Source organism: Haplochromis burtoni, unplaced genomic scaffold (genome assembly GCF_018398535.1).
Source record: "Haplochromis burtoni strain Fernald_Lab_line unplaced genomic scaffold, NCSU_Asbu1 Contig_191, whole genome shotgun sequence".
Classification (NCBI taxonomy): domain Eukaryota; kingdom Metazoa; phylum Chordata; class Actinopteri; order Cichliformes; family Cichlidae; genus Haplochromis; species Haplochromis burtoni.
In genome coordinates, this window is record NW_024582552.1 from 524,033 (window position 1) to 547,826 (window position 23,794).

Sequence of the window (23,794 nt, forward strand, 5' to 3'; positions counted from 1 at the left end):
GGTATCGAGACCAAGACAAGACCAAGACCAAGTTGAGACGAGACCAAGACCGAGACCGAGTCGAGACGAGACCAAGACCAAGACCAAGACCAAGACCGAGACAAAAAAAGTCTTTAAACTGCAGCCAGATGCTATTCTATATACATATTCAGGACACCTTAAACTAGTTTTTTAATTAAGCAGCAAGGCAGAACAAAGTCGGGCCTGTATCAAGACACAGGGACTAAACCCCAATTCAACCAGACCCAAAACTGATCTGGAATTAAAACAGGACTACAACAGTAACCAAGACAGAACCAGAATCAGAACTAGATGATAGTAGCACTAAAATCATCATAGACCTGCACTACACTTATTTTTTAATTCTACCAAAGTACAATATTTAGATTGAGAAAAGTTTATATAATTATTTAGCCTCGTTGTGCAAACAAGCCTGCATAACTTAATAAATATAGAATTTGAAAAGTAACAAAGGTATCTAAAAAGAAACACTAGGTACTAGATACATGTTCTGATGAGTTTTGGCAAACAACCATTTGACTAACATGTGTGTCTCACCTGCTCTTGTTCCATCTCTGTTCTGTCGTCATTCTCTCTCTCCCTCTCTGCTCCTCTCTCTCCCTCTTTGTGCTGACAATCAAGCCAAACACCAACATCATCAAATATACAGTTGAAACCAGATATTTATGTACTCTTCAGATAAAAACACAAACACTTTTTTAATTGTAACATCAAATCACATGGACTCTACTAACCTATCAGAAGCTTCTTTAGCTCAGAATGGAATCGTCTGGAGTTTTCTTATTAATTAACAATAAACTTAGTGTATATGTACTCCTAAATTTGATGAAAGTGATTAAAATAGACAGCTCCCTCTTTTTATTCTGACATTTAACTAATTCAAAAGATATTTCAACATTTATTTATCTAAAACAAAAGTTTACTCTAAATTGATGTTTAACAGTAAAAAAAGTTTTTATGTTTTCTCCATAAAGTGTATGTAAATATCTGGTTTCAACTGTGAATATACTGCTGTGTATTGAAATTCCTCTTGTTTTGCATAGATATACTGAACAACATCCAAAGCATAATATATAAAATAACATCTACCTGAGTTTTTTCTTTGAAAGAAGCTCCTTATGTCCATTGTTGTGTTCATCAGTACACAACTGAAACCGATTTAGAGAGTTTGTTTAGCCGTGGAGGGTAACAACTGAAAATATGAAATGTAAGCTAAGACTAAAAAATCAGCATTGCTGTTCGGCTTTTTATTTATCCATTTGTTGATTCACTCGAAGAGCGAGTAACGCAACCAAGTGATCAGTTTGATATCAATCTTTTGTGATACACCGTCATATTTACATTATTAGTTCAGTACGAATGATTTGCTTTGGTACCTGGTCAAACTTAAGCTCTCCTCTGTCTGCAGCAAATTCGCAGGCAGCAGCTTCTCCCCCCTCGCTCACATGGGTGCTGCGCTCAGTCGCCTAGTGCCTGAGCTCGGATCATACCAAAATTAGGGGGAATTTACGACGGTGCGCTCTGTGCTTCGTGTGTTGTTTTTGGGCTTAAGCCCAGTAAGCCACCCCCCCCCCCCCACTCCGCTGATGGTTGACTCCAAATCTCCCGAACACTATGTCGATTTGAGAACGCAAGACCGAAACAGCGAGACCAAGACCGAGACCAAGACAAAAGTCCGTCGAGACCAAGACCGAGACCAAGACAAAAGTCCGTCGAGACCAAGACGAGACCAAGACCACCGGTCTCGAGACATCCAACTCTACAACCAAGGTATGCAGAAGAGCATCTCGGAATGCACAACTCAGTAAGTCATGAAGCAGATGGCCTGCTGCAGCAAAAGACCACGCTGGATGTCGGTCCTAAGCTACGAACAGGAAACCAAGGCTGCTGCTGGACCAAAATGGAAAACTATATAGACTTTGCCTGGTCTGATGAGTCTTGATTTCTGTTGCAGTATTCAGATAATAGGGCCAGAATTTAGTGCAAACAACATGAAAGCATAGAGCTGGCCTGGCTTGTATCAGTGGTTCAAACTGGTAGTAGTGCAGTGGTGCAGAAAATATTTTCTTGACACATTTTGGGCCAACTAGTACCAACTGACCATCATTCAAAAAGCCACTGTTTAGCTTAGTATGGCTGCTGACTGTGTCTATGCCTTTATGACCACAGCATGCCCATCTTCTGATGGCTGCTTCCAGGAGGATAACGCACCACGCCACAAAGCTCAAATCGTCTCAAACTGATTTCTTTTACATGACGATGAGTTCACTGTACCCAAATGGCCTCTACAGTAGGGCTGGGCCATATCATACCGTTCACGGTAATACCGGTATAATGTTGGGCAATGATAAGAAAATGAAATATCGCGATAGATTATGGGTAAAACGCGCATGCGCAGTGCCTTTGTTTTCATACGCACATGGCGGAAAATGAGAAGGTCGAAAGCGGATCGTTGAATGAAACGGGTGAACCAGAATTGGTTTGTAAAAATGCTGCAACTTCAGTGGCATGGAACTGGTTTAGCTTTCGTCCGTCAGATACACAACAAAGCAGTATTTTTGGTAGAGCATGCTAGCGGGCCGTCGTTATTACCGTGTTTTTTTGGAAAACACGGCACACTTAAAATCAATCCTTTGATTTTTCTGAAACTCGACAGTGTCCCTTATAATCCCGTGTGCCTTATGTATGAATTCCGGTTGTGTTTACTGACCTCAAAACGATTTTATGTACACGGTGCTCGAAAATCTGTCAAATGTTTTAGTACGACTTTGCTAAGCTACGAAGCCGCACCGCTTGATGGATTGTCGGAGCATTACGGCTATCGTAGGCAGGCGCCTCACGGAGTGATACGTACTGTGCTTCAGCATGATATTACCGTATTGTGTGTGTATAACCTCTTTTTAAGTTTTGTGGATATTATACATGGTTATGCTGAGGATATGTCGGCCAATTTCCACTGGAAATGCCTTTTGGTTAAACTGTCAGCAAGGAATTTGGACTGTTACATTTTTATATAACTTTAATGCACATAAAAAAACAGCTGCTTGTTTAAGTGAAAATATATTGATGTTTGGGGTTTTTTTGCACTAACAAAGGTGTGGAGTTGTAAAGTATTTTGTCTAGTGTCAATTATATTGTCAGTTATATCGTTATTGCAAATTTTCAAATGTATATCGTGATAAATATTTTTGGTCATATCGCCCTGCTCTACTCTACAGTCACCAGATCTCAGTTCAATAGAGCCGCCAATTTGCAGCCAAAAGAATTTTCTGCAAATTTGTGACGCTATCATGTCAATATGGACCAAAACCCCTGAGGAATGTTTTCAGCACTTTGTTGAATCTATGCAGCAAAAAATTAAGACAGTTCTGAAGGAAAAAGGGGGTCCACGCTGGTTCTAGGTCTACACAAGGAAGCTGCCAGTTGAGATCCTGTTGGGGGGCAATTTAAAATCCAACATGTATTGTCTTAAAGAACCTGAAAAGGGAAAACTTTAGTGCTAATTTATTTTAGTGCTAATTTGTACACTCATACTCTAACTTATTTTGTGCATTAATTATCATTATAGAGTGTTGCCAGGTTGTGAGGTGCACCAAGGAGGTTAGGCTTTATGTAATACAGTGTTGTTGAACAGAAACACAAAGTCAAAATATCCAGAATTATCATGAAGTCGAATCAGCATCTTTCTAATGGGCGGTTTAAACAAAAACTAAACATTATCACTGTCGGATGCATTCAGGCAACAATATTAGTATCCATTAGTTTGAGGTGGGTGTAACAAATAAACTGGCAACTAAGTGTATTTATCGCTGATCCCTGCTGAGCTCTAAATCACTCACTCTGTCTGTTCCCTTATGAGTGCTATGCAGAATAACAGTGTCTACAGATGACTCACTAAACTTAATCACCTTCTTTCTCTAATACTGTTTGAAGGGATTTGCATCTGGGTCTTTTCTGTGTTTTTGTTTACTTAAAAATTTACCTTCTGTAAAGATTGACTGGGAGACTGCAGCATAAGAGAGTCCCACTCTGGTACATCAGGAGAGCTGGTCACCTGACCCACTGACCCAAACACTTTAACTCTAGCAGTTTCTGATCCACAGCCAGTTAAATCCCCCCCCACACACACACACACACACACACACACACACACACACACACACACACACACAATACCAAAGGAGTCTAAATCTGCTTACCAGATTGCCTCTCTTTGTCTCCCTTGTGCTAGCTTTTACTGTGGGGTATTTTAATATCAGGGATGAAAGGCATAATCCTTTTTTAACCTTTGTGTCTTTTATATGGGTCCCACATAATAAGAGTAAAAGCAATTTAAGAATGCTGAAGTGGGTAAGAGAGAGCAGTGTTTATGTATGCGTGTGACTCTTCTTATGAGTCTACGTGCCGTGCTGGGTGTCTGATATCCTCGCAGATGTGACGGCACGCCATGCGTAGAGAGGTGCTTTAATCAGAGTATTTGTGTCAGGAAGCTTTCCAACAACTATGGTTTACAAGGCTCTTATTCTCAAGATGATTACAGATCACTTGCATGTTTGTTACTGATTTAATTAAAATGTAAAAGGTGCTAAAGATTTAGCTGCCAGTTTATTACTGTTGGGTGTGTTTTGCTTTTTTAATATTTATTTCATCAGATGTGATCTTTTTCTTAGAGCACTTTACAAAAAAATGTACTGTCAGAATCTGTAGATAAAATTATATAATAATGCATAAAATAAATTGAACTCATTCTCATTATAAAGTGGTCTCAAGTTTAATCAATAGATTTTTTTTAACTTTTAACTTTAGCTTTTTTCCACTAGAGAAGCTTTGCATGATTTACAGTATAAATTAATCTTTGGTGCAGACCCTCAGGCCATCTTCTGTCTCTTACAACCAGATTTATATCCTGACATCACCACCTTCTAAGCAAACTTTCTTTTGGTGGGTTTCCACCTCTAAACAAAAGACTTGAACAGTAGGGTAGCAACAATATTCTGCTCACATCTAGTGCTGCGCATAGGAAGCAAGTTGTAACAACAACTGCTTCATTTTTCACCATGACAATGATCCCAAACAGACTGCCGGCGCAGTAAAAGCATACTTGGATAGAAAAACTCACAGTGTAACACTGTTGGTCATCGATTGGCCTCCCCAGAGCTCGGGCCTCAATATTATTGACGCAGTGTGGGATCATCTTGAGAGAATAGTGCCAGCAGCCAACATCCAAAAAAGAGCTTTGAATGTCCTTCAAGAAGCCTGGAGAACTATTCCTGAAGCAGCTGCCTAAGAAAGATCAGGCTGTGTTCATAACAAATATTAACTTTCAAGTTCATTAGAAATGTACAAACTCTGTTTTTGGCCTATATATTGTATTTCCATGTATGTTTGCACATGTTTCAATAAATCACTGCACACATTTCCTATTTTATTAGCAAAATATAAAGAAATGAGGGTGGCTCAAGAGTTTAGCACTGTACTGTACACAAAGCCAGTTCTTAGACATTTTCATAATTGATGTATTTATCGGGGGAGAGATAAATGTTGTATTTTGTGGTTTTGTTTTTTTTGTTTTTTTTACATTTATCCTTTTGTGCCTCCCTCATCTCTTAAAAGCACAATCTTTACGTCACAGTAAAAGTGAAAAACAAGAGCTCGGCTCTCCCAGCTGTCTCTTAGGTTCCTGTCTATGACTTCACAAGTGTAACGAACAACACAAACTTGGTTGTAAGTCTCGCCTGCTTTGACAGCAGTTTGATTTACAAAGTCCCTTGTTGATGCAGGATTGTTTTCATGTGTTGATAAATTATTCATCTGTTTTATTGTCGGCGAGCTTGAGCAGACTGAACCTTTTACCGTTGACTAAAATTATTTAAAAAGATGTAATTAACTCAAACAAACACATGTTAATTGTTTATCCCAGTGTCAACAGTGGGAGACGGTTCCAGCCCAGCTCCAGATGAGACATCAATGGGCAGCAATGAATCTGTATCATCGCAGTCATCATCAGCCTCAGCCTCAGAGGTGAATATGGAGAAGAGTGACCACGCCCCTCTTAATGCCAGCCTCTCCTCAGGCAGCAACTCCGGGTGAGTTCTTCACTAAGTCTCAAATCGATATGTCGCATGCGGGCGCTCAGAATGCATGTTTGTGAGGTGAGATCTTCAGCTATCAGGCCACAAATGAAAATGATTTCAAATTAGTAGTGCTTCACATCAAGTTATCCCATTCTCAAAGGTAAACTCTGTTTTTAATAACTAATGTTTGATTAGAGTGTTTTCTAATTAACTGGTCTTTGCTTCCAAAGCACAGCTGTTAGTCTGGTAATCAGTCTTTGGGCCAATTTCCTCTCACTTAATGTATTGATTCATTTAACATATGAATCGTTGAACTTCTCAGAAGTGTAGGGGATGATTCAGAGGAAAAGGCAAACTCCAAATAAGAGAGAAGGACATTATTTTAATTGTAGGCTTTTTAATTCACTTGCATTTTGTATTGACGTGGTTACTGTGATTCTGTGAGAACCTGTTCTTATGTATATTCATATTCTTTTTAGTCTCTTGTTAGTGTTTTTGGAGCAGAAATCTTCCATTAAATCAATTGGATTTTAGGTTTTTTGTCTTCCAGTTCAAACCGGTGTAGTTTAATCAGACCATCGGGGATTCGATGCTCCCCTCGTCCAGTTTGAAAACGTCCTTAGAAAAGCACATCTTTTAGCAACATGTTAGCGTTTGATTCAGGGCACCGTTGGTCATCCTCAGCTGACAGAAAATTGAAATTCCCTTTCACGCACTTTCAGTTTTGCATCATCTGGCTCGACAGTAACTTTGATGCACACTTGCGGATTAAAATGAAGAATGAAATCCTTTGAATATTGGCGCACATATTTCAGCAACAACCTGAGAATAGCGACTCTAAGCCAAAAGTCCAGCGACTTCTTCCTGTGGACATTATTAAAAAGGAAATTCATGTAAACACTTTGGGTTTCATTCATCATGGGAAGCAGTTGAACTTTTCTGCACTTAGCAGCTGCATCTCAGCTCCCTCTTTACAACTCTGGGCAAAAAGCATACTTGGCAAGATAAAACAATCATTATTAATAATGCACACTTACCTATTTTTGAACATTGTGAATCGTGGAAAACGAGCATCTCAGTTCTCGTGTGAATCACGCGTTTGCTAACCTGTAATGCACATTACGCAGTTGCCATTTTTGAGTTTAATTAAATAACAGATTATTCAAGGTAAAGTGGAATTAATTATTGGAGTGTCAGCCCCATTGTTCTTGCTATTACTCTTTTGTACTAGATGGGAAATGCATTAATAGCTGGAATGCATTGCCATGCCTCTCTCTCTCTCTCCCTCGCTGGCTTCTCCTTTCTGTCCTCACTGCTAAGTCCTTGGTCCTTTTTGTTGTTTTCAGCCTATGACTTGTCTTGAATGCTGATGTGAGAGATGAATTATTGGGTTATGCTGCAGATGTTAGACTCTCTGCTGTGTCATGTCTACACATTCACCTTGGAATAGACTTGTCTTTTTTTCCCTCATTCACTGTCCCTCTCTCCTTTTCCATCAGCTGAAAAGAGTTGTAAAATAAAAACAAATCCTCCTCACACCTTGACAGAGGACAATGTGATTCTTCTCTCTGTGACCTCTGTGGGTGCCTGCCCGCCTGTGAGTGTAGGCATGTTTAGTTTTTTTTCTAAGTTGCAGGATTAGACAGACAAGGCTCTATAGCCCTTATGTAACCAACTCTATTTTTTTCCCCTGTGGGTATTTTATTTATTTATTTTTTTGTGCTTTCCCACATATGTGGCATCATGTTGGAGGACGGAAGGAGCAACCAGGAGGAGGTCGTAAATCTCGGCTCTTATTTGTTTGGGAGACAGGTGGCCGTGCGTTGGCCGTGTAAATCGTATTGACATTGGGGAGATATTCATCTTGTTTACCCTTATAGCCGCAGCCCCTGTCCCTTTATGAAGACTTGCGCCATATGTCACAGGGTGTCGCCCTGGCTTTGTTCGCTCATAAATCTTAGCATGTGAGATGGTAGAGACCTGTTAGCACAGCAGCTCTCTGGCGTGGAACCCAGGGATTCGGTGTGAGTCGTAGCCAAAAAGAGCAGTAGGGATGGAAATTGCTGCATTACTTCCAGCCACTCTCAGAAATGTGTTATCTGCTCTCTGGCGTGCTCAAAGGCGCACCTGGAAAGCAACATATTTTAGTCTCTGTCCTGCAGCATGGCAAAAATCTGCATGGTCATACAAAAAAAATGCATCCTGACTCACTGTATCATACAGTAACTCTTTGTGGGCATTTGCACGATTTATCTTCTCTGTCTACTTCCATGTCTTGCCTCATTTCTCCTCTTCTCCCTGAATTCACTCACAGCTTCTCCCAGCGGCTCGGTTGCCCGAAGTGCTGCCCAATGAGGTTACATTTTCTGGCCTTTTTTTTTTTGTTTTGTTTTTTTGGCCTCCTTCTATCTCTGTGCTGCTGCCCCACCTCCAGCCCTCCAAGCCTCCCACTGGCAGACAGCTGTGGATCATAAAATGGTGGATCAGAGCTTATTTCCTGCCCACCCAAACTGGAGATTGCTGGGCGAGCAGCTCGGCTATAGGTCTGATCCCACTTTCTACTAGAAACAGTACTAAATCCCACCGCTGCCTTTCGTCCTTTGGTAGAAAGACGGTCGATAGCCCCGCTCATCCCCATGTTAGCTCCACGCCAGGATCAACAAGGCTTGGATCCTCCAGGCTGAAATTCCTGCAGTAATGAGAAGCAGCAGCCCTCTGCTGTGCAATGCGTGATAACGTGTGATAACCCCAATGTTTATAATGATAAACCAGAAGACCTCCAGGTGCTGTTCACTTTGAAATTCCGTGTTTGCAATATTGTTTGAGTTTGATATAATGATGCCCTTTAGTTTTTACAATATGCCCTCTGCTCAATATACCGGTAATATACATACACATCCTCACAACTTGAAACTTAATACTCTTAAAGAAAACTCTTGTGATAAATATTACCGGCATCTGAAAGGGGATTTTCATCCAGGCCTTTCATGCACTGCATTTTCAAGTCCCTATTTACTGTATTTAATCATCTTTACAGAAAAAGCTTAGCTAGGCCTGTGACGGGTAAAAAACAACGAAGAGCAATTCATGCTCGATGCTATTTTTGCTGAAGAGAAACGGTAAACGATTTCCCTCGCTTTGGCTTAGCTGTAATTGTGAAAGCAATTTTTGGATAAATCCATTTACCTCTGATGTATTTAACAAGTTTCTAGGGCAACCATGTGGCGTTCCCTGATTTCCCTAACTGTTTATTCTGTTATTATTATTTAGATAAATGTTTATTTTAAAGATCTTCACAAAGCTGCATAATCCTCTTCCCAGCTGTGAGAAACAGTCAGACAGATCATTTAACTTTTCTGAAATATGTGGATGTTGACATTTTCTCCTTTCAATATCATCTAATTTTGGATATGGCGTGTATGCGAGTGAGTTCACCTGCTGGTGGGTCAAGTGTTGGCGCTCCTCGGCTCTCCTCTCTTTTGGCTTCGACCCAGGCGGACAGTGGTTGTGCCTGGGACCAGGTTAATGAGTGGATTTGCTGCACTGCAGCGCACTGTCCCCCATGCTGATGTGGAGCAGCTGAGCACCACAGTGGCCCCACACTGCTGCAGAGCTATAAATCACCCACAGTCAGGCCAGGCCCAAACAGAACAGCCACCGCTGGGGATGGACAAGAGCACTGAGAGAAGCAGCGGAAGAAATGAGGGAAGAAAGCAACTACGGGAGGCGAGGGGGTGGCGTGGGACGAAAACGTGAGCACAGCGCTGTGTTCACCTCCACCTATGTCCACATAACATCCCCAGCCATGTTCTCCCTTAAGGCTATCTCTCCCCCCACGTCTACTAGTGCCAACGTAACCACTATTCACAACATCCTCTCAACCTCCAGCCCCTCCCCAGCTGCTCCCTCTAATTGCCTTTATTAACGTCTCTATGGGAGCGGCAGCTAGGAGCAATTTGCTCATTATGTGCTGTATTAGCACTGGCCCTGGGGCAGGCATGGAGCACAGAGGGATGCCTGGCTGAGACTCCTGCTCTCCTCTGCTGCACTCTCCCTTTATCAGGACCCCTACCTCAGTCCTTCAGGTCGGCCATAGACTTGTTGGCCCTGACAACGAGTGTAAAGCACAGCTACTACTGCAACAGATAAAACTACAGTCAACGTGTGACTGTGCAGAACCTGCGCTCACTACTGTAGGTACAGGTTTTACCAAGAAAAGAAACGCATAATGGCTTGAGAACCTCTTCACGGGGTACACACACAAAAATCAGCTCAAGATGGTGACGTTAACTAATTAAAGTTTTCCTTCTGATTTTGCTATATTGTATATCTAAATGTTATATTTAATGGAATCTGGTGAAATAAAACTTTAATTGATCGGTATATGTTTAGTTTACACCAAGCACATTTTCCTCACAAAAAAAATCGCATTTGATTAAATAAACCTTTGAGTTCATATATTTCAATTGCATTTATATTATAATGCTGCGTGAACAAGAACATTAATGCTGGTATCGTGTTGTTTTCATGGAAATGTGACTCCGTGCTATAGTGTAGTATGCCAACATTACTGTATGTATAAGATGTCCTTAGCCTTAATCTGCATTCTTTTTGATGGCCAGCAGGGGGTGACTCTTCTAGTTGCAAAACCAAGTGATTGTACAGAAGCCTGTGGTTACATGAGCCTACTTCTCTTTTGATTTATGACCTCACTAAATGCTAATTCTAAGTCTAAATGCTTCGTTTTGTTCTTTATGGTTGAATTAAGAATTAAATAAACTATAAATTGTGCAATATTCCAGTCAGAAACGCCCCTTTCTCATAGTGTTCAAAAAACAAGTCGTCAGCGGCTAACTATCCAAAGATCCAAAGAGGGAAACCGATGGGTTACATAATGCTGACCATAATTTCAGTCAGCAGACGACACTATGGAATCTGTGGTGACTAAGCTGCTCTGTTTTATTTGCAGATCTGCCACAGCAGCAGCCTCCTGCTCTGCTCCTGGATCGTCAGGAGAGCGTCAAACTGCTGCTACCAAAGCTACTTCTGACAAAGAAAGGCAAGAAGAAAGGTAAGACAGGGCTCTTTGCTAGTTTCTTCTCTAATTTCGTAATTGCAGTTGACCTCTCTTCCGTGCTGTTTTGTCTGAATTGTTCACTATCACGCTCGCATCATGTTTGAATGTCATGCGGAAAAATTCTTTCACTCTCTTTTCCTGTTTTAAATCACTTCCTCTGTTACTAACTCGCTGCTCTTATCTTGCGTGTCTCAATCGTCTAGCATCAGCGCAGCTTTTCACATCAATATTTTCCTTCTTTTTCTTTTTAATGTTGTTCACTCTTTGTGTGATTTGGTTACCTTTGATGAATTGAATGCCACACAAGCATTGGCCATAGCAGCAACCTTCTCCTTTGTCAAGCCTCAAATGGTACCTTGAGAGAAGTGGATGGGACTGTGCACGCAGTCAGCCCATTGCGCTGATCAATTGCCCTGCCTGCCTCCAAATAAATGCTCAGTTCATTCTCGGTGCCTTCAGATGTTGCTGAGGAGTATGCAAACAGCGTGGTAATTCTATGGGCAATCCATCAATGTTGTTTTCATCGAAATAAAAGTCTTCGTTTTTCCAAATGCGGTTCCACATGAGTGCATTCTTCCAAAATTCTTCTGAATTCAGGAACTTGGCTGAGCATTGTTGTATTGACAACTCTGTGACCACAAACTTTTTTCAGTTTGTATATCTTCTTTCTCCTTTCTCATCCTACATTGTTGCCTCTCTGCAGAAAGAATATGAAATATTTATCAGGGCATCGTGCGTTGAAGGCACAATTTCTACATGGTAATGTTGCTGGCGTTCGAGATAACACTTTGCAATGGTGGGCAAAACAAGCTTTCTGTGGAGACGGTTTTTATGTTTTTGCCAACCGAATGGCATAAATACGTCTTTTTACTAACCTTTGCGGTGCGATGAATATGGTTTCTTTGACGGCGCTCTTTTACATCGGTCTGATTTAAAATGCAGCTTCTGAGCTCACAAATGGGAATTTAAAAGCCGAAGCGCTGCGGAGGGAGATTTCTTTTCTACCTGTGTTTGTGTGCAAACCTACTTTAGAATCCCCCTGCTACTTTTTAATTATCTCACCATAGATGGTTGTCTGCTGCGCAGACCTGATGTGTGCTTTCCTTTTTGGCTGTACAAAATCTGCTGCAAACAGTGCTGCATCCCATTGTGTCTGAGCACACACGCACATGTGCTTGTAGCTGTGTTTTGACTCGCTCCTTGGACTGTCTAGACTAGAGATAGGGCAAGACAAGGCTGTGTAGTGGCCCAGCTCCTCTCTCAGTACTTTTTTTCTTATTTTCCAACCTGGCCCATTTCTGCTGTTTCAGGCTAGTGAGTGAATGAACAAGCAGGCCCCGGGCCCAGATTGAACTGTGCGGTAATCCTTCCCAAAGCTCCGCCAGCTCACTGATTGCCTTCATTTTTCAGTGTCACCAGCAGGAAAGCCAGGGCAGTGTACCCATGTGAGGCTGAGCACGACTCTGAGCTCTCCTTCCACGTCGGCGACATATTCAACGGTGGTAAGTGTTATCGCCTACACCAGTCGCTCACTCAGAACCAGCCCTGGCATATTGGATTTGGAGGAAAACCGAACAGCCAATCTGATCTTCAATTGAACGGAGAGATGAGACAAGGAGGGGGGAGAACAGGGAGGGTTGCGCAGGAGACACAGATTTGGTCTGTGGTGTCTCTGAGTCGAAGCTCAACTGAGCTTTAATCACTCATAGAGGAAATGAGGATTTTTCGAGTCCCTATTTTTTATATTTTTGTGAGAACCCTCCTTTATGAGACACAGATAGTATAAAGTGTATATACTGAATTATGTACAAGCAAACCTGCTTGTGGAGATGCTTTTGATATGACCTAAGAATTTATTGGTTGTTATTATCACGTAGCTTTACATTTTTGCACTGTTTGAAACGGGTGCATCTGTATTTTAGTGTTGGTGTGAGGAGTACATGCCATTCAAAACATGATTACAGTAACAACACTTAATTTATTAGAAAGTGGATTTATAAGTATTAAGAAAATAATAATATTTTAAAAGTCAGATTAAACCATCCTCTGTTTTATTTTTCTCACGTTTTAAATAACTATCTTGTTGAAGTTGTTTCTTTTGGATTTTAACATAAATCTCCAGTGATCCTGTTAAGAAAGTTTGGGCACATTCTGTACAGCTTTGTTTACTATCTGTGTGTCCTTCAGCACTTAATCTGGCTTCAAAGGAGGCGACTGACATTGTTACATAAATGTTACGTGCCGAGGTTTTAATCAACTAAACATCTACTTGCTGTGTCTTCAAAACCCTTGACATTTTGCTGCACTTCTATTTCTAAATGTATTTGTGGTCTTAAGTCAGCTGGAGCATAGCAGATGTGCAGAAGGTCAAGAGGTCTGACTCTTTACCAAGTCTGTGTATATGTGTGAAGACAAAGTTGACATATATTGATGTTTCCTAACCCTTAAAATTAGCAGAACATATCTGCATTTCTTATTTGCTTATAATTTATTCTCTTCGATTCTTCGATTCTTAGCCACCTTAGAGACCTAAAGTTTTTTGTTGTTGTTCCATTATACTATACAATATATAACAGTTCAAAACATAGTGGATGCAAACAGCCCTTTAACAACAGTCCTTGCACTGGAAGACAGGTCCCAGGGGCGGAGACATGGGGTGGCTTTGGCAATGAAAGCCTGAAGTCTTGACCCCCCTCTAGCCAACCCACGCAGTCAGTGGTGGTGAAGGGGGGGGGCTACATTCACACTAAAAAGAACTGGAGTTATGTCCAGTTTGTTTTATCTTTCCAGCAGAAAGTTTTTGCAGAACTTTTCTCTGTGTTCCACGTTTCCATATTTTGAACACATTTTAGCATTATTTTAAAAGCATGAGTACGATTGAAATTGTTCTCATCCTATGAGTTTTATTGTAGTTTTTCAGTCACGCGACTGCTAAACACGTGACATTAACTTATCTGACATTTTGGACGTGTCACAATGTACGGTCAAGTAAATAAGGCCCCAGTCACACAGATCTAGAGATCAGTCCATGACCATCTGGCAACCGACGATTGTGAGTGGAAAATGTGTGTTGTCTCCACTTCCTTGCGATTGTGTTAGTTGCTAACAGATTGCTGTGGTGGCTGGTGGCTTGCATGGAACATGCCCAGCTTATCTGCAACTACTTTCTGCTTTTATTTTGGAGGCAACATTTTCTGTTTCCAGTTTGTATTGCACTTTTTCCAAGTTTTACTGCGACTTTGCTAGTAGTTACCTACCTTAGCCTACCAAGCACACTAAGGGCAACAATCTGCTAGAGACTAACACGATCACAAGCAGGTTTTTGGTCCAACACCTTCCTTGCAATTGATTTCATCAAGTGTTGGTAAACAGCTGCCAGAAACCACTTGTGAACTGGTTAGAGGTTCAGTGTGTCTTTTATATATATAATACACATTCAAGCTTCGTCTTCCGTCATACAGCTTCAACTTTCCCTGGTGTCTTCTCCTGAAAAATGAAGAAATAAGCCCAGAATCTTAGTTTCTTCCTCTTCTTGTGCAGAAACATCAGGACCAGCTCATCATCACTTAATGTCAGCTTAATTTTTTTCACGGTGCATTTTTTAAAAACTAATTTTCTGCAAAAATGCAAGGCGTTTAAAGTGTATATGTTACACAGCAAGTCTGCATCTGGAAAATTGTGAATTTCTTGTCGCTTTTTTCCAATGCGCTCAGTTTGAAATGGTGCTATGATTTAAAACTGAATGTCATGTTGTTTTTTACAAGAGCTGACATGAGGGATTGGGTCCATAACCTCATCAGGAAAATGCTCACTCAAGTCACAGAGTAAGAGACCTGAGAGGCATGTTTTCATGGACTTTTATTTAGCTGGGCTTTTTTTTTTTTTTTCTAGCCGCAGCTGTCGCCCCCTGCTGGTCGTTCAACTCATCGGTCCCCAACCTTTTTTGTGCCACGGACCGGTTCATGTCTGACAATATTTTCACGGCCGGCCTTTAAGGTGTCGCGGATAAATACAACAAAATAGAACCAGTACTGTTACCAAAAAACAGAAGATTTATTCATAACACATGAGAAAAGACACAGGGAAACCGAGTTAACGATAAAAATGATTAAAAAATAACACTAAAAACCCCGAAAACCATGAATTTCATACCTGAGCCTCAACTCTCGCTGCCCAGTACCAAACGACTCACGGTCCGTAGCCCGGGGATTGGGGACCGCTGGTTTAACAAACATAGATTTAAAGCTCCTCTGCATTTGCTTCCCTTTTCACAACTAACTGTTACACCACTCATTATGCACTTCATTTAATGCCACCACAACTCAACAGATAAAATGTATATGGTGAGGTGACGTCAGATACTAGATGTCACAGAGATCGCAACAATTGTCTTTGAAATTCCCATTCTGTTCAGGAAAAAGTGAGATATTAGTTTCTATTTCACTTTAGCAAGCTTTCTAAAAGCGGCTGTTTTGCTTTGAGGTTTGGCAATGACTTAACTTGTCTATACCCATATGAAAGGTTTTTTTGTTTTTTAAGTTCTTATTTCTTTCAGTTTTGAGTAAAATGACTAAACTGAAAGGGCCGAAAGAAAACAAAATGACCACTGGATTTAAAGTAAATTTGTATGGTCTATTTTGCAGCCTGGGATTTGCTTTCTGACATATCTGTCCTGCTAACAGGGTCACAGTGTAGTTTATTGTAACTGAATAATCGCTATATCCTCCTTTAAACCTCTGCCCTCCACACTCTCTTAACAGTGTACTCACTGGAGGCCCAGTGTCCTCTGTCTCTCTCCCACCCTCATCCCCTCCCATGCTGTTGTTCCCCCCCCCTGTCAGTGACACTGTGTCCTCTCTTGCAGTGACCCAGTCGAGGGAGCCGGGCTGGCTGGAGGGGGAGCTGGAGGGGAAGAGGGGCCTCATCCCTGAAAACTATGTGGAGATGCTGTAGAACCAAAAAGAAATATTTATGGACATTTCATCACGTTCGCCGAGGGAAGTATGGGAAGATGCACGTGCCTCGATAGCCTCGTTCAATCGAAGCCCTGAATTTTCTCAATCAGTAATGACAACACCATATGATGTTATTGGTGCATTTTTGTTTGTTTGTTTGTTGCTGGCAAGTAGACTTTACAATGCATTTGCAAGCATGTTTATGTGTTTGTTCATTTTAGCCAAGTGTTCACCTTATTTTTGACAATTGTAATTGCAAAATGGGATTGCACTTCCAGTGCTCTGCTGTATATGAAGATGCTGTAGCCTCTATCCAAGGAACTTAGCAGAACCAGAGGAGAAGCGTCTCTCTAAGCGCCCTCTGCCCTGTTATACATGGTATCCATGAGCTCAAAGTCAAAGGGTGATCTTCAGAAACCACAAAGTAGAATGACAGCACTCAAAACCACTGTAACATTGACCCCCTCACAACCCGCCACAGCCCTTGACATTGATCCACGCAAATTTGTTTGAGATACCCTTTGTGCCTTCACAGTCAAAGCACCCGGTGTAAACATGCGTACGGGTATGTATGAAAACGATTGGGCGAACTTTTCATTTATACGCTTTTGCGATGTTCTGTTCTTTTGAGAATAGACATGCAAAAGGAGGCACACTGCTGATGTAATTGTATTTTGTGTAATTGGCGCATTGATTGCACGTTTTGTTTTGTTCTTCTTTTTTTTTCTCATTTTAATTTACAGTGCCGTATCGTTGCTGCCGAACTCTTTCAGAAACGCCTCTTAGCCACCCGATGGAACCTGTTGGGTTAAACACTAACACCTGACAATCAGCCGCAGTCGATTTCGGCAGGTGATCGAAACCAAGTGTTTTTCTTCTCAAATCCTCCGTCTGGTTTGTTGTTTTTCGAGTTCAACATTACTCAGGTTCTTCAGAGCAAAGGAATGAGACACTCCCAGAAAGTCTGAATTTTGACTTTTATTAGTTCTTTATTAACTTATCGGAAATGTGTGTTTTATTGTGAACGAGACCACGAAATGCAGTACTTTGAAATATTTGTACCGTTTCGCATCCATCGAGTGTACAAAGCCCTAAAGAGTTACAACCAAGTATATTTACTGCGCTAAGTAATGGATGGTTTTTTTAGGTTGTCATTTAGATTTGGTTTTAGCATGTGCGCACACCATAATACATTTTATCCTTCAGCTGTTCAGCGAAACACTTTCATTTGTCTGAGAGCTTTGGTTCAGCTGATTGTTTGTGTTTGCAGCTGAGGTTACAATAATTTAAGACAATGATTTATGACGTTTGTAAAGGTTCTTGGCTTTTCTCTCTCTCTTTTTTAAAATTTACCTTTGGGTAACTTCTTGATCAATGTTAAACAAATAAAGATATCTATTTTTGTTCTTTCACTGCATTGCATATTCTTGTCATGAAAAAATACGATAAATGATTTATTTAATTTTTTTTTTTTTTTTTTACAAATTAAGGTCTTTAACAGTTTCTTTAATTATTGGACTAATCTCACAACAGCCTATTAAACGACACACATTTCATGGCCGTATTGTGCCGACTGAGAGTTATAACGAAAGTTTGCCGTTTAGATCTTTGTCTGGGAAATGTGCAGCTTTATTAATGTGAAACGTGTGTGGTTTTTTTTGCTGATTCATCCATTGTGTCACTGAAAAGGCTCCCAGTTTCCCACAGAGTCTAAGAATAAAATGATGAAATGCGGATTCATCCTGCAGCCACTTCACATACACTGAACCCTGTGGTGTAATGTAATCCTTCCTCTTTATATTGACCTGTGCTGGGCCCCTCCGACTAAAAGCTACTTCCAAAAAAACTTTCCATAAAGGGATTAAAAATAGATGTTAATCTTTTATGGAGGAAAAACACACTAATCCACCCTCCTCACCACTCCCTGATCCATTAACATCTCAGCCTCACGCATGTTAATTCTTAGACTACATCTGTGTAATTAACACACCAAATGGCCTCAAGACCCTGAGCTTCGGCCTCTGTTACATAATCACCATCAGTGCACCCCCTGCTACACTCAGGCCTCCAGTGAACGGGCTGATGCGCTGTTTAGCAGCGTAAACACATGCAGGCTTTGTCCATTTAAAGAAAGGTTTTTAGTGGTTTTAGTGGGTGACACATGTCCACCAGCCCCCCTGAAGCAACTGTAACATTAACATTATGAAATGAGGCATAGCTAATGAGATGGGTACAATAGTCCCTCAACTACCACAACCGCCACCACCACTGCCACCCACTCCTATGGCTCTTCATCATCTTCCCTCCAGCAGAATACTGCTGAATCATAGACGTGCGCCCTGCCTGCCTCTCACACTCTTTGGACTGTCAGTCAGAAAGCATGCCATGCTGCAACGATCTGCCTACCTATCTCTCTCTCAGTAGTATTTAGGCTCATCTCTGCTCCCTGCTGCCTCAGCCAGTGATTCACTGAGGCTCTAGTAGTTTCAAAATCAATTAAGCTCCATTCATTTATTAGTTCTCGTCATTGTGTGAAATTGTTGAATAGGAACAGCGTTGGGCTTTTCATATTTGAGGCTTGTTGAGCTGCCCTCCACAGCCACTTAAGATTGAGGTCAGCCTACCTGTGCATGCATTATTCATTAGTGTGCATCAGACTGGGGTGATGTATACATCAGTGTCACCATGTCGACTTACTTGATGCGTGTGAGTAAAAAAATCCAGATAGATGTGTTCATTTCTCACATCCCAGCCCCCCACCGGCTGTGTGCCAGCTGTCCTCTACCTCCCATGACGCAGTGTCCTTCAGCCCCCAAAACACACACACACACCATGCCGTGACTCAGCCCAGATCAAAGCAGCGCAGCAGTTTACCTACAACCGTGAGAAAATGGCACAACTGCCTTAATACTTTCCTGTGTCTCCATCACGCTTCACACTCGTAGACTCGGTGTATTACCGGGGCTGAAAACTGAGTGGGAATTTGGAGGAAAGTGAATTTCAAACATAAAGGAAAGAGTGTGTTTTCGTGTGTGTGCGGAAAGGGGGTGGGGGGGGGGACTCCTCAGCTGAGAAAGTGGGCCACAGAAGCCGCCATGTGTGCGGGTGCAGCCGTGAAATCAGCCTGATCCAATAGATTCTGTTTATCTGGCACGACTACAAGTGAAAGCAATTGGAAATCTGGGGGAGATTTGGAGAGGGCTGTGGATTCACAGAGAGAGAGAGAGAGGGAGGAGGAGGAAAATGAGCAAAAAAAAAAAAAGTAATACTGTCTGCTCTACAGTCTGGCAAAGCAGGCGTGTTTTCAGATCAGCCTTTAACAAGGTTAATGGTGATTTTTCTCCACAGGCGTCGTTTTACTGTAAAAGGCTCACGCTTGCCCGCTGCCTTTTTGTCATTATTCACTCTTCCCTCTTTCTGTTTCTCTTCATCTCCTCTCCTAGTGAATGGCGTACCTGCTGATGCTTCTCTCTGTTTTGTTTTCTTTACCTTATTAATGTCACCGCCCACCAAATGCAGCTGTTTCAAATACATCCATCAACTCTTATAGTTTGGGGCAGGGGTATCAAATACAAGACCCAGGGGGGCAGAATCGGTCCGGCACAGACCTTTTCCTCCTAATAAAGATCTTCCCCTTGATCATTTTTCATTTTTTCTTCTTGTTGGTCCAGAGTAAAAATGTAGTTTAATCACAGGACAGGCAACTACAAGCCAGAGCTTTTTATGTTATGTTGCACATTTATTTACTTACAATTTCAGTTCAACTATATATTAACAGAAAGAGTGAATTTCAATGGTCCGGCCCACTTAAGATCAAAGTGGGCTATATGCATCCCGTGATGTAAACGAGTTTTCTAGCTTCTTCTCATTGGTACAGATTTCATCGCACACGCCTTTAAAACACACACACGCACACAGTTGCACACAACCCATAAATTACAACAAATGCTTCAATTTAATGGTTTTTTTATTAGAATCTTGCAATAGTTTGCAAACACAAGTATGGCAATATCTGCATCAAGATATACAGTAGTAACTGCTTTCGAAGATGTTTTATTGGTTTATAGTGAGGGTTGTCTACTGTATGTTTGCTGAGAATTATTATACAAAGCATCTGAGTAAAAAAGTCAATTTTCAAATTGGAAAAAGAAAGAAACTAAAAAAAAAAAGAAAAAAAAATGTTGTATATATTTATAAGAAAATGCACTGCCATGGCTGTGGAGATATGGCTTAGTCTCTCTACACCCGAATCATTATTGTGAACAGAGAATGGTGATGATGGGACTCCACGTACAGTGACTCCACCAAAGTGTACTGTGACACTGCAGTTAGAAAGAAGAAAAAAAAACCAGACAAATATCCCGAGTTATCCCGAGCCGACAGGGAGGGAGTTCATTTAGGACAGCTTTGAAGATAGAGCCGCTCCCCCAAGTACGGGGGTAAGGGTTGATTTTATTGTTTGCAGTGGGCGGTGATTGATGACCATTAAGTAAACAATACATTAATCTTGCTCCTCCGAAGCATTGCCTCGACACTTGGGGGAAACACACTTACAGTCCCTTTTAGCGGAGAGTTAGGAGATGAGATGTTTTGATACCGCTCTCAGTCGGCTGTTTTAGAATTCAATTTCCCCAAAATTTACCAGACTGACTGTAGACACTCTCACATCAGCCACAATGCAACTCCACCACTGATGGCGCCAAAGCCCTTCAACAAATGCCTCCACACTTTGATCCGGGCAGTTATTTTGAATTTGAATGCTCACTGGGACATTAAACCTCCATAAGTGTTTAAAATGAATTGCAGAATCTGCCCCTAAATAACATTTTAAAAAGGTTTTACCTCTAAAAATGATGCTTCTACCGTGACCTTTGCCGTTGTGCGAGTGCCAGGTCTGTCTCCTCTCCTATTATGCCAGCAGTGGCTCATATTCAAACACTGTGGTCTTGAGCCCCGCCTGACGGCGCCTCAAACGACACCATTCCCTGCTATTTCCTCTTGTTTCCAGTCTTTATGTTCAGCCTAAGCAGATTTCTGATTTCAACACTGGAGTGACGCTCATCTTCTTATCTAACTCTCTGCAAGCAAGCGAACAAGTGCGTGTCCTACTAAACTATATCCAAAAGTATTTATCAAAAAAATAGCCAGATCATATATCTGGAGGATGATAAAGGAGATGGAGCTTGATAACATCATCATCTTTGCATTTTTTGATACTTTTAATTTGAAGGTCCAGAAGAAAAAAAAAAAGGGGGGGGTCATAATTGAAATTGGCTGGATGGTCGGGTAAACCGCAGCTTCTCTCAGTGTGTGCACAAAGCCAAAAATAATGTTCTGTCACATAGCCGCAGTTTCAATAATTTGTGACTTCTTGATTTTTATTGTGGTGCTCATCAACAATTACCGCCACGGATTAGGAAATCATTTCAACAGCAACAACGATCCATCACTTCATACATCTCGTTACAAAATAAATCCTTTTTTAAATCGTGTTTTTTTTTTTCTATGAGTCGGGGAACAACAATGCAAAAAGTAAAAAAAAGAAAAAAGATGCAGAATCAAATAATTTTACTTAATAAGAAGATAATAAATGTTCTCTCTCTAACATTCAGGTAGTAAGTTCCATAAGTCTCTCACGATGTATGATACATTCATTTCTCTGTTTGGCCCTTTGCCTGGTGCCAACCCCTTTCTTGAAATTCTCCTCTGTGATCCGACACACAGGACATGGCGAGTGGGAAACACACATTAATTTTTTTTTGTTTGTTTGTTTTTGTCTTTTTTTTTTCTCGAATATTCCAACAAGATGGTTAAAGTAGAAATGTTTTATACTACACTCAACATAAGGACTTGCTGTATTATTTACAATATATACTGTAAAACTGTAAATCAGGTGAGATAAAAAGGCACAAGTTTCCCTTTTTTTCTTTTTAAATACAATGTAAACATCTCATCAAAAAGCATGCAATAACATTTCATTTTACAAAAAGGATATCGTTTTTAGACAAAGTACTTAAATATTGTTTTCCAGCAAAATATAATTCTCTCAAAAATACTTTCCCATTCATCCTATGAACCTTTAGACAGTTTATTTTTTTTAAATTTTGAATTCTTGAAAAGAAAAAAGAAAAGAAAAAAGACAAGAAGCAAAATAAAGAAACAGTGACAGATCAGCGTAAGGGCACGGCAAAGACGAATCGGGTACTGCATGATAATGACTGCGCAGGAGAAATTATTATAACGTTTATGGCAAAACACAAGAATCCTAGCCTTCATGAGTGAACCGGGCCCACACACACACCAACCTCTTTGTGAATTACTGAAAAAGGATTCGGATTTGGGAATGACAAAAAGTTCAAATGCCCTGCTTTGCTTTCCTCTCCCCCAAAAATACAGTATCGAATGACAGTCGTGATCCCAACAATGCCAACCTCCAAGCAGTTATGTAAATAAGTAAGTAAAATCACCTTGACTGATTTTACTTACTATCTTTTTACACCAACGTCCAAGCAATTAATGACGTAAGTAAGTAACAGCCCTTTTCCACTAGTACCTGCTCAACTCGACTGACTCAAATTTGGTTGTTTTCCATTACAATCGAGTACCAAATACAGTACAGTAAGTCCCAGGACACAAACACAACACAACAATGGAGGATGAGCTACCTGCTGCTCGGTCTAGTTCTTTTTGTCAAACTCGAGGACCACAGTGTTGTTTGTTTGTGTAGCCATTTTTCTCCTTGCTGAGTTTCAAAAATTTTGGTGAAGGAGTCGCTGTCATGACTTGTGGAATGACGCCACTGGCTAGGCAATCAGTGCCATGTGGCCTGTTGATGTAACATTTTCGGTTAGCCTCAGAACAACCGCCGAGAAGGTACTAAAAAAAGAACCTGGTAGCAGGTACTACCACCTACTCGAAAACCCTTAAAAACCGGGTCAAGTCAAGCTGAGTAGGTACAAGTGCAAAAGGGCTATAAGTAAGTAAAGTTACTTACCTACTTACTCTGTTATGCCAACTTCAAAGCAAATAACAACACAGGCGAGACCTCGGTTGAGCACGAGGCCACAAATACAGCACGCGGCCACCCTGATGTGGTAATGATGTCGTCTCTAACTTTAGGCCGGGGTGACCATGCAGAACGTTTTGCTCCCCTCCCCCACCCCGCATTATCACAGTTGCTTATCGAAACAGAGAATTCCTACGAGCTGCACTGACGCCTCATTTCACATTGTATCTTCTCTGTGCAAAAAAATCTAAATGTGGAAATAGGATAATCCTATAACATTAATGCATAATACCCACGCCGAAAGAGCAGATCATCTATGCACATGCTTGCCAGGAGGAAAAAACAAAACAAAAAAACGCACACGCACTCCATACACACATGTAAATACACACTTACAGGGCACGAAAAAAAGAATAGTAATATTCACACACCAACCCCCCACCCCCCCACCCTTCCCTCGCACACACGCGCACTCTTTTTCTTCCCCAGCGACTCTGTCGTTTTTCAGTAGCATCATAGTAGTGTTCCACAACCACCCGGAAACCAGTGGGGTGTGAGACGAGCTAATGGTCCAGATGACTGGGCCTCGCCATGCTTTTAAAATAGTAGCACTTGGCCCGAAGATAGGGGGGAAAAAAAAAAGAAGGAAAAAAAAAAGTAA

The 23,794-nt window shown here is 41.1% G+C and overlaps 1 protein-coding gene across 3 annotated transcripts in view; it reads left to right on the top strand.

The window, feature by feature from the left end:
* arhgap10 (Rho GTPase activating protein 10) overlaps positions 1-23,761 on the top strand; it is a 59,610-nt gene extending 35,849 nt beyond the window's left edge. Inside the window, exons 20-23 of one of the 3 annotated variants that reach the window (XM_005935055.3) lie at positions 5,942-6,107; positions 11,065-11,166; positions 12,583-12,674; positions 16,037-23,761. In XM_005935055.3, the coding sequence (XP_005935117.1) occupies positions 5,942-6,107; positions 11,065-11,166; positions 12,583-12,674; positions 16,037-16,125 (449 nt within the window). In that variant the 3' untranslated portion in view covers positions 16,126-23,761. Of the gene's footprint in view, positions 1-5,941; positions 6,108-11,064; positions 11,167-12,582; positions 15,099-16,036 lie in introns of those variants that run through there. The other 2 variants (XM_042225992.1, XM_005935059.3) reach the window with 2 other exon arrangements.
* The last annotated feature ends 33 nt before the right edge of the window (positions 23,762-23,794 follow it).